Source organism: Polistes fuscatus, unplaced genomic scaffold (assembly GCF_010416935.1).
Source record: "Polistes fuscatus isolate 324 unplaced genomic scaffold, CU_Pfus_HIC Scaffold23, whole genome shotgun sequence".
NCBI lineage: Eukaryota > Metazoa > Arthropoda > Insecta > Hymenoptera > Vespidae > Polistes > Polistes fuscatus.
Genome location: NW_025113100.1, coordinates 323,379 through 340,137, shown reverse-complemented (window position 1 = coordinate 340,137; position 16,759 = coordinate 323,379). Strand labels below are relative to the sequence as shown.

Below are 16,759 nucleotides of genomic sequence, written 5' to 3'. Positions count from 1 at the left end.
AAATGACTTTATTAACATATAGAAATACTGAAAATTCATAGAATGAAAATTCATAGAATGAAAATTTTTGGTCGTATCTATTTGAATTGATATTGTCATTTTAATTGATATTGTAATTTGACGAATCAATATTCATATTTATACATGCGTGTGTGTGTGAATAAAAATAATTATATGTTATAGAAAAAAAAAAAATAAAAAAATAAAAATAATACGAAAACACCTTTCTACGTGGGACAAACGAAGCATGCAATAGTAAAACTTTCCCGCCCACTATTTCTCCCGTTTGCATCGTAATTGCTCATGTGCGATGGGTCGTCAGGTGGATTCTCGAGACGTGGATGCATCATCTTTTACTGCTACGTGTGCCACGTATAGTCGAGAGAATTAGAAACGTGTCATTTTCGAAGTATACTCATCCATCTCGATGACTCTCTTCTTCTCACAGCATCTATTTCTTACACAAGTATATATATATATATATATGTATATGTATATATGTATATATATTTAGGTTTATACGTTTACACGTGTGAGGATTGGACTACGATCTTTCAACTCGTTCGTTCAATTTTTCTTTTTTTTAAATCATCAATTTTTCTATAATTACGACATTGAAATATCTTTCTCTTACGAGTGAGTTAATTTATGCAGCAGGAACTTATCTCAACTCTTAAAACATAATTCAAAAAGATTATTACTTTATACGTAATTATTCATTCATAGAATCATTTTTTGATATACGTTCTGTATAATTAATAATATTATTATATTACAGTTCTATTTTTTAGATTTATAAATATTAAATACATTCATTATAATAGTATTATTATTATTATTATTATATATTCAATAAAAATCATACTACTTTTATATTTTGGTTTTTTAAATCAATGAATATAAATTCGTTAAATAATCGATTAGAATAAGTCATTAATATGAAAATGAATTTAAGAATAATTTAAAACATTAATATTCATCATCGAAGATAATGACAGAATGTGTGTGTGTTTTTTTATTCCCCTCATAGTTATGGTTATTATTCGAGAAATAGAAAAAGGTAAAAAAAATAAGAAATAATAAAAGAAACTAATAGTATACACGTAATACATAAGTAACTTCCGGTCAGACATTTAAAAAGACGTGTTCTATTCATTTCTCTTGACGAGAGATAAGTGAAATTTGCATACCATTGACTTCGTTAAACGTTCGTTCAAAGAAAATGAAGGACACGCCTTAAATAGTATATATGAACTACTCGTCATACTTATTAGAAGTCTATGAAAAGGAGAATAATTTTTTTGTATAAAACGAATGGTAAATAAAAGTCATGAAAAATATATAAGAATTCGTTGCATAGCATTTAAACGTTTTGTTAAATAAATTTACTAATAATTTAAATAAATACACTACTAATAATTTTCTAAATAAATCTACTAATAATTTAAATAAATACACTACTAATATTTTTGTAAACAAATCTACTAATAATTTAAATAAATACGCTACTAATAATTTTGTAAATAAATCTACTAATAATTTAAATAAATACACTACTAATAATTTTGTAAATAAATCTACTAATAATTTAAATAAATACACTACTAATAATTTTGTAAATAAATCTACTAATAATTTAAATAAATACACTACTAATAATTTTGTAAATAAATCTACTAATAATTTAAATAAATACACTACTAATAATTTTGTAAATAAATCTACTAATAATTTAAATAAATACACTACTAATAATTTAAATAAATACACTACTAATAATTTTGTAAATAAATCTACTAATAATTTAAATAAATACACTACTAATAATTTTGTAAATAAATCTACTAATAATTTAAATAAATACACTACTAATAATTTTGTAAATAAATCTACTAATAATTTAAATAAATACACTACTAATAATTTTGTAAATAAATCTACTAATAATTTAAATAAATACACTACTAATAATTTTGTAAATAAATCTACTAATAATTTAAATAAATACACTACTAATAATTTGTAAATAAATCTACTAATTTAAATAAATACACTACTAATAATTTTGTAAATAAATCTACTAATAATTTAAATAAATACACTACTAATAATTTGTAAATAAATCTACTAATAATTTAAATAAATACACTACTAATAATTTGTAAATAAATCTACTAATAATTTAATAAATACGCTACTAATGATTTTGTAAATAAATCTACTAAAATTAAATAATACGCTACTAATAATTTTGTAAATAAATCTACTAATATTAAATAAATACACCACTAATAAGTTTGTAAATAAATTTACTAATAATTTAAATAAATACATTACTAATAATTTTCTAAATAAATCTACTAATAATTTAAATAAATACACTACTAATAATTTGTAAATAAATCTACTAATAATTTAAATAAATATACTAATAATTATTTTGTAAATAAATCTACTAATAATTTAAATAAATACACTACTAATAATTTTGTATTTAATTTTATATATATTCGAGAACACACACATACACACACGCTATATATAAACGAAATATTAATTATTATTATAACAATACAACTATCAAATATTCTAGAAATTAATTGTAACGATCTATTTTTAATTGGAATGATTAAAATTGCTAATGTAAAAATGTAATTATATTTTTTGTAACTCGGTTAAATGAGAATATTTGAAAATAACACGGTCACGATCGATACGATCGAAAAATTAATTAAAATAATCGAGATCGTTCGTTCGTTCGTTTATTCATTCATTCATTCATTCATTCATTCGCGTGGGATCATAGTTAAAGAATAACACAAGAGATTTCGATCTTTTTCATTTTCGATTTTTTTTCTTCTCTCTCTTTTCGTTTTCTTTTTTTCGTTTGAACAATCTATAAAGTAAGTTCGGGACGAAGAATAATAAGAAGAGGAAGGCTTATATTAATTAATCTACTTCCATTTCGATGGCCTGCTTTTTCGCGGGACCTAATGTCGAGAAATCTTCATTACTCGATGTCGAAAGGTCAGAGAAAAGCGAGATTCTCCTTAATTGTATCCTTACACGATTTTAAACTTAACCGCGTGTCTTTCTTAACTGCTCTACATTTCAACGATTAATATCCAAAAAATGATGATTTTCCTTTAAAGAAATTACTAATTGAAATATAAATACTCCTGTCTCGGAAAATAAAAATCATACAAAATTACCAGATACAAAATTACGAGATACAAAATTACGAGATACAAATTACCAGATACAAAATTTAGAAACAAAGATCAATGTTATCGTTGCAATTTATTTTTTAAAGAAAATATGACAAATTAAGAACAATAAAAAATTATAAAACATTGATTTAAATCAACGTACACGAATTATTGAAAAAAATGAATGAAAAATAAATCCAAAAAGTTATTTTAAGGAAAATCAAACGAAATTATTTAAAGACCAAGATTATTTGAAAACAAGTGTGCAAAATATACCGGTGTATGCCATTTGTTTTTTTAGTTTAACTATCGAATACTCATATATATATATATGTGTGAGTATACACATATGCGTATAACACACAAAATACCGTATGCTGAATCGAAAGTGTGCTGCGTTCTACTTGAGATCCTCTCGCTCTTTTGATTTTAATTGGAGAAACAAGCTGAGTTATCAGGACTAGTTATTCGCCGCCTTTGGTTCCGGCCCAGATAGATTTATTTCTAAAGCAAATGAACTTGAATTTATTCCTATTATAAATTCGATTAGATCTCCGTAAGAACGATCTTAAATGTTTTAAACACTTTGTTTTTTTTTTAACCGATATCAAGTAAAGAAAAATAAAAAACTCAATACACCAAAATTTCAACTAGAAACAGAAAGAAAGAAAGTAAAAAATTAAGTATACAATAAAAAATTTTACGAATTAATATAAAGTAAAATAAAAAATTCTACGACTATATTAAGCTTATATAAAGTAATTATATATAAAGTAAATATTTAATGTAAAACAATATTAATTAAAATATTTATTATAATATAATATAATATAAAAATATAATACGAATTACTATAAACTACTATAAATACTACGAATTAATATAAAGTAAAATAAAAAATCCTACGAATTAATATAAAGTAAAATAAAAAATCCTACGAATATATTAAGTTTATATAAAGTAATTATATATAAAGTAAATATTTAATGTAAAATAATATTAATTAAAATATTAATTATAATATAATATAATTATATAAAAATATAATACGAATTACTATAAATACTACTATAAATAATACGAATTAATATAAAGTAAAATAAAAAATCCTACGAATATATTAAATTTATATAAAGTAATTATATATAAAGTAAATATTTAATGTAAAATAATATTAATTAAAATATTAATTATAATATAATATAATTATATAAAAATATAATACGAATTACTATAAATATTACTATAAATACTACGAATTAATATAAAGTAAAATAAAAAATGTTCAGTAAGAAATAATATAATTCATAAACAATTTCATACCTAGGAAGTAAAATTTAAACGAGAGATTAAACTATACATTTGTGATTAGGATAACTAAGGAGTGTTTGTTATACACTTGCAACGTACAATGTTAACTATCAAACATGATTTATATTTTAACAACTCGTTGAACGATGAAATCGTGAAAAATAATACTTATACACACACTAACAAAAGAAATGTATGGTTTTTTCGTATTAGAAAATTTCACCTTTTTAGATCTTTAACTCAAACTATATCGATTTGAAAGCCTTTCATGATATTTCTTCCTTCCTTCCTTTCTTCTTCCTATCTATTTATGATTTGTTTTATCGTTTTTATTCTCGTTTTTATTTCTAGTCGTTCGCAGAGCTAAGATAAAGGAGGGTAACGCGACACGAGCATAACTCGTCCGTTGTAAACGGTGCATTAGTGAAAGTGGCGTGGCCGATTACGTTCGATAGGACAACCATAACTACTCTTACTCGTACAATCGATATTTTACCGATACCATCAACAACCAGCATCCATTCATACATATATAAAAATAATTAAATTCAACATTTTCAAGAAAAATTTATACAATCATATTCTAACCAATGTGTTCTTATCCAATTTATTTTCAATATTTTAAATAATTCTCTCTAATAAACCACACAACTCTTAACTCGTGCAAAAATTGACACCATAAATATAAACAAATAATTATTCAATATATTCGATAAATTATTTTAGAAGAAAAATATTCAATTATTATTTAAAATATGATTCAAATTTCGTATAAAAGATTGATCGATAAATTTCATAAGTTATTTGTTTAAATATATTAAATATTCGAATCATCGTCACACACACACACACACATTCCAATATCTAATATTAATTATAAATAATAAATGAATGTTTGTGTGACTATTATAGAAAGATAATTCGTATTACTTGTAATATATCATCGGTCTCCGCTATCCACTCAGAGGTAGAACAGCTTTCTAATAATGAAAATAAAAAAAAAATCTACAAGGACACCGGTTAACGATGCAAGGACGTTTCTGTTCCGGTTGGCTTCCAGGTCGTGATCTGAATCGAAAGGGGGAGGGCAGGGGGGGGAGGAGGAAAGAGAAGGGAAGGGGGGGATTTCTTTTTCTCCCCCCCCCTTACCCCTCGAAGATAACCGAAGATAATTGACGAAGATTATTCGACTATTCTCGGATGTGTATTCCGGTGTGAAAATTATCTTACTTCGATAATTCCCCATAACTTTCCTATACTATACAAGTTTCTACACATATACATATGTATAAGTATTATACATACACATATGTGTGTTAAAACGTATGTAACAGATATCATTTATTTGCTTTTAACAGAAAGAAGAACAACAATAACAACAACAACAGCTATGGGGAATTTTTAATAATTTAATAAATTATCTTATCGTATGACCCCTGTCGATTTTTATTTTTATTTTTATTTCACTCGAGTACTATAAGATAACCATATTTAAAAAAAAATAACAAAGAGGAAATAGAAAATTTAACGAATAGAATATTCTTTTCTAAATCACTTGGACATGGGTTTTGAGATAAAGGATATATTAAAGAAACAATTTGGTGTTATTCGAGAAATCCAAAAATGTCGATGGAAAGTTAGATGAAATTGAAAAAGAATTGTTTATGTATGGGTGTACGTGAGAGAGAGAGAGAGAGAGATAGAAAGGAAAGGAAATGGAAGAGATCGAAGAAGAAGAAGAAGAGAAGATGAAAAGAAGAGGAGGATGAGGAGGAGGAGGAGGAGGAACTAAAGGAAAAAGTTGGCGCCTGGTCACCGTAGAAGAAAAATGAGAATAATCTTTGGTTTGTATCGTCAATTGAGAGAGTCTGGGTCGCGTCTCTCTCTCTCTCTCTCTTTCTCTTTCTGGATGAGGAGATTTTTTTTTTGATTTATCGCACTAATGCAGCTCGTCGACCAAAAGCCGCGGTGAAAGTAATTACATAAATGCTCGCGGCACTCACTCACTCACTCACTCACTCGTATTTGTACTCGTAGTACTACCACCACCTTGGTTTTAATGAGAAAGACGAGAAGATTCTTTAAAATAGAAAAATAATAATTACTAAACAACGATTACTAACGATAAACCAAAATATGTATTGGGGAAGTGTAGGAAATACCAATTTGATCACCCGGTATATTAATTTATTTTTTTTATTCTTATAAGTGCATTCGATTCTTTTCATTTTGGTTTTTGTATTTTTTATCAGATATATTATTTACGAATATTTAGAAGAAATGTATGATTTAATTATAAGACGATTATTGTTACAGTTTATTAATTATTAGAGTGTTGTAAATAATTTTGATTCTTTTCATTTTGATTTTTGTATTTTTTATCAGATATATTATTTACGAATATTTAGAAGAAATGTATGATTTAATTATAAGACAATTATTGTTACAGTTTATTGATTATTAGAATGTTGTAAATAATTGAAATTATTTTTAATGATGTTACTTTATCGAAATGCAATCAAATGAAATGCATCAACATAATATAAGAGAATTTTCTTTGATCGTTTTATATTTGTTTACTTTTTATGAACAATAGAAATGATCGTACAAATTTCTACTAAATTTTCATAATAATTAAATCATTATTAGTTATCCAAATAATTGAAATTATTTGAAATTAGGCTACTTTATCTATAAAATCTTTTCTTAAAAATACGTTACATACTCCTCCCTATTGTTTTCTATAAGAAATAAAAAACACAAAGTAACAAATAACAAATGGTATCGATAAATAAAATCGTGTATCGTATTTAAATCTAACCGTAAGAAAATTCTTGTTTTTCGTGTAACTTTAAGGTTGGCACAAATCGGTTGGCATAGTGATAAGGAAAAAGGCATTGGGTACGATAACGTGCGTAGGGCAAAAGGGAGGGAGGGTTACCGACCTCCCCGTCGCAGTCACCGACCTCTGTCTTCCAAGAAACCACTCGCATATTCGATGTCCATGAAAGTTATAGTGCTCGAACAACTTGCATGCTTTTCCAACCATTTCATTTCTTTTCTTTTCTCACATATATTCGATAAAAGATTAACCATATATGTTCAACATCTATTATATATATATATATATATATGATTTATTTTTAAATATATGTGTGTGTGTGTGTATGTGTGTGCATTTATTTTTGTAATACATTTTATAGATCTAAATCTAATTGTTTAATTATTCTCTAACTTTTTTTTTAATACCAGTTATAATTAACTCCCATGTAATTTATTCTCTATTATTAAACAATCGATTAAATAGTAATATATATATATATATATATATATGATTATAAATAATAAATATATATATTTATATATATATATATGATTTATTTTTAAATATATGTGTGTGCATTTATTTTGTAATACATTTTGTAGATCTAAATCTAATTGTTTAATTATTCTCTAACTTTTTTTTTTAATACCGGTTATAATTAACTCCCATGTAATTTATTCTCTACTATTAAACAATCGATTAAATAGTAATTACATCTTCCCCATAGATTTATATATATATATATATATCAAAGATGATAATAAGTTTGAGTGAGATTATACAACGTCCGAATGAAAATGACTATACTACAATCCCTTTTGTTATTTAGTCAATTTTGAAGATTCACGAGCATGGCCTTGAAACTTGCTTGACTCGTGAACTTCACGAGAAAGATATATCCAAGGGGCGTGTTACCAATTAACTCTCAAGTCAACTATTTCTTTCTTTCTTTCTTTATTTATTTCTTTCTTTTTTATTTTTTTTTTTTTCCTTTATTTCTTAAACCTTTGTACCGGTTGCAATGTAATTAAGAAAAGCAAGAGACCGTCTCTAGATGAAGATTATCATTTGCCACGGGGTTTTGATCAAAATCTTTAACGTTATTCTTTTCTAAGGATAATGATGACGATGATGATGATTATGATGACGATGATAATCCTGGAAAATTTGAACTTTTATCTTTGAAAATTTGAACTTTTATCTTGGAAAATTGTAATTTTTATCTTGGAAAATTGTAATTTTTATCTTGGAAAATTTGAACTTTTATCTTGGAAAATTTGAACTTTTATCTTGGAAAATTTGAACTTTTATCTTGGAAAATTGTAATTTTTATCTTGGAAAATTGTAATTTTTATCTTGGAAAATTGTAATTTTTATCTTGGAAAATTTGAACTTTTATCTTGGAAAATTGTAATTTTTATCTTGGAAAATTGTAATTTTTATCTTGGAAAATTGTAATTTTTATCTTGGAAAATTTTAACTTTTATCTTGGAAAATTTGAACTTTTATCTTGGAAAATTGTAATTTTTTTTTTCATAGAATGACGTATGACAATCAGAAGATCATCTGTTAGACGAGATTTGACTATGATCATTTTTCATTATTTCTCTTTCTTTTTCTTTTTCTTTTTCTTTTTCTCACATTGTAGAATGATTATGATGGCTCCGAGAAACACCATAATTGCTACATTCCGGTTAGGTCGAGACAATAACGTCAAACCAGAAACTCTTCTTCCTTTACGTATACTATTATAACTATATATATATGTGTGTGTATATATGTAGATATTTGACTATGTATTTTACCAAGTCATTCAGAAGAGTCTCCAAAGGATTATGCGAATCTTACACACGCGTAATTGCTACGATAATTATTAAGACTTACACGTACATGGAATGTAATTCGAGATAACGACACGCTACCATAGTTGTTATACTTTATTCAAAGACAGGGAATTTATTTCATCGCTAGCTATGGTTGGAAACGTAATCTCTAATTTGTTGATTTATAAAATACCATTATGAGAGATGAAGATGTGAAGAGTTATTTATTAATTAATATAAAACGATGTTTTATCAGAAATTTTAATATATTTTTACGATTATATTATTATTTTATATTTTATGATTATTAAAAAATACAAAAACGGAAACATCATTAGATTAAATTCGTTCCAAAAAAGTGATGTCTACATTTTCTAATGTTCTAATGTTCTAATGTATAATTCTGTTAATTAGGTTAATTAGATTAAAAAGGAAAAGAAAAAGTTACTTATTGTAATCAGTATTTCACCAATCGAAAAATGTATCCATACATACATACACACATACATACATATACATATATATATTATAAAGTAAAAGTGAAAATGAAAATCCATTTATTTAAAATATGAATTCTCAATTGGAAAGTACCTAATTCTATTAGTAAGTCATAAAAAAAATAGAAAAAAAAAGTAGTATATATATATATTCGTGCATATAATTCATATACAGGGTGTCGGTAAGATCAATAGAAAGAGAGAAAGAGAAGGTGTACGGTACAGGTTAATTATTTTACTTGACCCTGTCTCGCATGGAAAATCGTTTCGTCGTGATTTCGACGATTAACAGTGGCACGTTTCCCGCGACTATTAAAAATAAAAAGAAAGAACCAAAGATTCATATAGTCGGATAGAAAGAGTAAAAGAGTAAAATAATAAAAGAGTGTGAGAGAGAAAGAAAATATGGATAAAAGACGTAGCTTTTAAACACCGTGAATGATGACGTCTTAGAAAACACCGTTGAACTCGGGCGTCGAATCATTAATTTCTATAATGAAATGCTCGATAACCTGTCTCGTCTTTCCACGAGTATGAAAAAGGATGCAAAATAATATGAGAAGTGAGATCGTTGCGAGAAAATAAGAGAGAGAAAGAGAGAGAGAGAGGGAAGAGAAGATACTCTTCTCTTTTAGAAACTAACATACCTACTTATTTTATCTTACCCATACTTTGTATACTTCAATTAATAAAATATGTAGATAAACATATAATTATGGTAAAAAGGTATAAACGTAGGATTTATTTTTCATTTGATCATCTTCTGTTACGAACAATATATAATATAATCATTTTTGTATTTGTGTTTTAATTTTTTTCTTTTTTCTTGTAAATTAATTTTGAATAATTGAAAACGTTTATACTCGTCGAAGCATGGATTTGTATCTCGTCAATTTTATTATTTTATTATTAGGGAATTTAAATTAATTATTATTAATTTTATTATTAGGGAATTAAAATTAATTATTATTAATTTTATTATTAGAGAATTTTAAATTATTTTATTTAATTTTATTATTAGGGAATTTAAATTAATTATTATTAATTTTATTATTAGACAATTTTAAATTATTTAATTTAATTTTATTATTAGGGAATTTAAATTAATTATTATTAATTTTATTATTAGAGAATTTTAAATTATTTTATTGAATTTTATTATTAGGAAATAATAGATAATATGAAAAAATAATGAAAAGTAATACTAAATGCAAAAGTTATTTAAGTATACATAATTATAATTATGGTATGCAATAGATTAATTTGAATATTTCAAAAAATGATTTTACATGTATTAATTAAAAAGCAATTGTATAATTTGAATATTATCGGAGTACATATAAAAAATAATAATTGCAGATTTACATTTCCTCATGATTCGACGAAATAATTTCATAGTTTCAAATAATTCAAAAATGAATTTACGTTAGATCAGATTAGAACTTTCGACGAATTCGTTCTGAACAAAGTTAGTTCCCTTTTATTCTAATCCTTTCGTAGTTTGAACAAATAAAAATGAAATACTATATAAAAAATAAAAAAGAATTGTAATCGTGACGTTGGTATCCATTCCAAAAGGTTGTTGCTGTTGCTGCTGCAATTGCTGCGTGGTTGGTCTTCTTGCCGAGATTATTTTCTTGTAAATTAATTTTGAATAATTGAAAACGTTTATACTCGTCAAAGCATGGATTTGTATCTCGTCAATTTTATTATTTTATATTAGGGAATTTAAATTAATTATTATTAATTTTATTATTAGACAATTTTAAATTATTTTATTGAATTTTATTATTAGGGAATAATAGATGATATGAAAAATAATGAAAAGTAATACTAAATGCAAAAGTTATTTGAGTATACATAATTAATTATAGTATGCAATAGATTAATTTGAATATTTAGAAAAATGATTTTACATGTATTAATTAAAAAGCAATTGTATAATTTGAATATTATCGGAGTACATATAAAAAAAATAATAATTGCAGATTTACATTTCCTCATGATTCGACGAAATAATTTCATAGTTTCAAATAATTCAAAAATGAATTTACGTTAGATCAGATTAGAACTTTTGACGAATTCGTTCTGAACAAAGTTAGTTCCCTTTATTCTAATCCTCTCGTAGTTTGAACAAATAAAAATGAAATACTATATAAAAAATAAAAAAGAATTGTAATCGTGACGTTGGTATCCATTCCGAAAGGTTGTTGTTATTGTTGTTGCTGCTGCTGCTGCAATTGCTGCGTGGTTGGTCTTCTTGCTGAGATTAATCGGCAACATTAGCGGGATTTATCGGGCGTGCATCGTTCCGTTCCTAAAGGTATTATATGGGATCCCCTAAGGCATTTTCGATATCGTCTCGTTACTCAAAACGACACTTCTCAAACCCCCTTTATACGTTGTTTTCCACGCTTCTTACTTACGAATGAAATATTCCGTTTTATAACGTTTCACATTATATAAACATTTTTCTTTTTCATTTTCTTTTTTTCAAACGAATTCTCACGGTCTTGGTTTAATAAAAAGCATAAATAAGAATTTAAACAAACACTGTATAAGGAAATTATATTCCAAGAAAAATTTCGAGAAAATTCATTAATTTACAATCAATTCATTAATTAAATAATTAATTTTTATTTACATTAATTAATTAATTTACATTAATTATACAATCAACGATAATTTTAATAATTAATTAATCAATCAAATAATTTAACAAAATATATATATATCAAAAAATACGATAATAATAAAAATATTAATTTTTTAAAAAACGAGACCAATTCGAATGCAACAGCTGCAGCAGCCTATGCACTTGCATGAACATAATTTTAAACAACCTTGGCATTAGATCAACTAACTCTTTCATTCTCTCTCTCTCTCTCTCTCTTTTATAATCCGTGTAATAAAAAATAATTAATAATATTCTGAACAAATATTATTTGTTTAAAAATGAGAATCAATTGGAATACTGTAGCCAATGCACTTGCGTGAACGTAATTTTAAACAACCTTGGCATTAGATCAACTAATTCTTTCATTCTCTCTCTCTCTCTTCTGTAATCCGTGTAATAAAAAATAATAATATTCTGAACAAATATATTATTGTTTAAAAAATGAGAATCAATTGGAATACTGTAGCCAATGCACTTGCGTGAACGTAATTGTAAACAACCTTGGCATTAGATCAACTAACTCTTTCATTCTCTCTCTCTCTCTCTTCTGTAATCCGTGTAATAAAAATAATTAATAATATTCTGAACAAATATATTATTGTTTAAAAAATGAGAATCAATTGGAATACTGTAGCCAATGCACTTGCGTGAACGTAATTGTAAACAACCTTGGCATTAGATCAACTAACTCTTTCATCTCTCTCTCTCTCTCTCTTCTGTAATCCGTGTAATAAAAAATAATTAATAATATTCTGAACAAATATATTATTTGTTAAAAAATGAGAATCAATTGGAATACTGTAACCAATGCACTTGCGTGAACGTAATTTTAAACAACCTTGGCATTAGATCAACTAACTCTTTCATTCTCTCTCTCTCTCTCTTCTGTAATCCGTGTAAAAAAAATAATATTCTGAACAAATATATTATTTGTTTAAAAAATGAGAATCAATTGGAATACTGTAGCCAATGCACTTGCGTGAACGTAATTGTAAACAACCTTGGCATTGGACTAACTAACTCTCTCTCTCTCTCTCTTTCTCTCTCTCTCTCTCTCTCTGATTCTCTTTCTCTCTCTTCCGTAATCCGTGCGAACGGGTTCCCATTCATTTTCCTCTAGGCCGTCGTTTCTCGAGCGTTGCACACTCGCACGTTTTAAACCGTGGTGAGTGTTAAACTACGCGTAGATCCCAGTCATCGTCGAGAGGAAAAAAAGAAATAATGGAAAGAATTTAAAAAAAAGAATATAAGAGAGAGAGAGAGAGAGAGAGAGAAATACGTCGTCATCGTCATCGTTCCTTCGTTGCATTTTCAAATACGGAAGAAGGAAGAGTCTTAAGACATTGTTGTTTCTTCATCGTTGAACCTTCACGACCCCCTCCCCTCCTCCCACCCTCCCACCTTCTTTTCTTCTTATTTCTATTTCTATTCGGTCTAATAATATTTTCTCAAGTACAATAGGGTTTCGTTTAAATCAGATTGATATTATCGCATTGATACACTTTTATATATATCTCTTTACTTGTTATTCATTATTATTTTATTTAATTATAAAGTAGAATATTATTAATTATACAAATTATTATTATAAGAATATTTGTAATTTTTAATTCAATCGAAATTTTAGTTTAATTGCTATTAACGAATTTATAAAAATATCTAATATAAACATAAATTATCTTTACCCCCCCACCCCCATAATAAAAAAGAATTATTTAATTATAAAGTAAAATATTATTAATTATACAAATTATTATTATAAGAATATTGTAATTTTTAATTCAATCGAAATTTTAGTTTAATTGCTATTAACGAATTTATAAAATATGTAATATAAAACATAATTTATCTTTACCCCCCCCCCACCCCCATAATAAAAAAAAGAAAAAACAATTTATATAATATTCAATTGACAAGATACTTTAAAAATTAATTAATCTAAATTTTAAGTTAAAAACAATACATAAAAAAATACCTCGTAACACGTGTTGGTATGCAAAACAAAAACAAAAAATAGAAAATAAAAAATAATGGAACGTCCTTGACTCTTATGGTAAATTAAGAAGAACACAAGCCCGTCTAATGAGTAAAGCGCATGCCCGTGGAATTATTACGCATACCTTCGTGACCACTAAATGCATTTATATTTGTCGGCATTTATATTTGTGTGGGAAAGTCTACCATCACCCGAAGTTTTGTATTCAGTGTAGCGTGAGTACTTGCGGCCCTTATTATAACCGGGTGATGCTTCTAGTTACGACCTTATCCGGCCTCAACGAACACCCTTTCCCTTCCCCACCCCTCCCTTCTCCTACCTTTCTCCTATTCTTCATCCTTTTTTCTCCCCTTCGCCAAATTCGTCGTTAACTTTCTACATTATTTTCGTTTAATACAAAAATATTTGAACAAAACTAAACAAGAATGAAAGTGAGCATGTTTTATTTTTTATTCTTACGTGTAATTAATAATATTATTTTTATATATTAATAATTTATTAAATCATTGTTGTTTTGATTTGATTTGATTTGATTCTAACGATGTGTTTTATCGTGCGTTAGTTACGATACTTGATTTCAAAAGTGAATTAGAAATAGAATTAGAATTATGTTTGTAACACTTGACAGATTACGAGATATCTATCTAGTTTTTAATTATAGTATGGATTATTTAATCATAGGTTATTTGTTTTATACTGAATACAATAATAATGTAAAGAAATAGTGTTTGAAATCTTTAACACTCTCTCTCTCGGGAATTACTTTGTTCATTAATTAAATACAAATAATTTGCAATTGGTAAAAATAATGATCTGAAAAAAAAAGAAAAATAAAAAACAAATCCTATTGATTTCATTAATTCTTCTAAAACAAATTACACGAATAAATATTTTCTATTAAAGTATCAAAGAATAAAAATTAATTAAATATATTATAATTAATTAAATATTATTAATTAAATAAATATATTATAATTAATATATAAATATTTTAATTATTATTTAATTATATTATTTAAATATTTATAAATTTTAAATATATTATATAAATATATTATAATTAATTAAATATTATTAATTAATTAATATATTAGTATCTATATTTCTTTCCACGCGTAGTTTTTGTGATTTTTTTTTCATTCTCTTGCACGTGCAACCATGCAACTATGCAACTGTGCAACTGTTTCCACATAAGGATAATGAAATGAAGATTAGAAATAAGAGAATCAGATGAATGATCGTTCGTTAAGGTCTTATGAAAGTGTAGGAGGATATCCTGAAGAGATTGAAGAAGAAAAAAAAAATTACGACGACAATGTGCCTTTGAAAAGAAATCTCTCATGACTGTGGTAACTAATTAACGAAAAACTTTAGGGAAAGTGGAGATTAGTTTAAAGCAAATAACGTTTATCGCATAAAACAGAACAAAAAAGAAAAAGAAAAAAAAAAGAAAAAAAAAATAGGAAATCAAATGTTAGATTCTTAAGCCTTGCTAATTTGTTTACACGTTACCACATTCATTCTTAATGAGCCGTTGCTAACCGAATTAACCTGTATCAATTAACGTTCTCGAACTATTTTCAAAGAAGAAGAAGAAGAAGAAGAAGAAGAAGAAGAATTCACACGTTCCACTATAATTAGAAATATTTAGAATGAGCGAACTTGTATTATCTCGAAGACTTAATGAAATCTTCGTTCATTTATAAATAGTATGTAATTAACATTTTAATGTTCTTATTACACACACACACGCACACACAACGTTTCGATTTATTATACGAAAAGTGCAACTATCAAAACTTACGTGTACCTATAAATAAATAAAAATTAATCAAATAATTAATCTATTGTAATTTTAGATGAAATCTTGAATACCTAAATAAAATCTATCTATTATCTAATAACATTGATAAAATATTTCATCAAATTTCTAACCCAGTGATATACTTTTGAAATTAATGTGAATTAACATTTAAATCAATCGATTAGAATTTAAGAAATATTTTATCTATGGTGTATAATATCAAATTCGTTATTTCATAATTAAAAATTAATTAGATAATATTTTCTATGGGGATGATTTGTTTTTTTCTATTTTACTACTTACGTGCTTGTCTAGTTCTCGGTGGTGAAGGTTGTATGGATTGCAAGGGTTGCATGGGTTGTATCGTTTGTATCGTTTGTATCGATTGCATTGATCGGATCGGTCGCATTGGTTGTAACGGTTGGACCTGTTGCATTTGTTGCATTGGTTGCATTTGTTGGATTGATTGCATTGGTTGCATTGGTTGCATTTGTAGGATTGGTTGCATCGGTTGCATTGGAATCGTAGGACCATAGTTCCATAATACATACTCATTCCCATAATACATATTGCGCAAAAATGTTTATCTAACATCCATTGGCTTTTTCTAAAATATAA

General features: G+C 25.8%; 1 protein-coding gene across 1 annotated transcript in view; it reads right to left on the bottom strand.

Moving 5' to 3' along the window:
• Positions 1 to 16,759, bottom strand: part of LOC122518175 (CCR4-NOT transcription complex subunit 6-like) — a gene marked incomplete in the record, with an annotated part of 788,395 nt that overhangs the window by 694,794 nt on the left and 76,842 nt on the right. Inside the window, 1 exon segment of the mRNA XM_043636924.1 lies at positions 16,445 to 16,748. Coding sequence (XP_043492859.1) covers positions 16,445 to 16,709 — 265 coding nt within the window.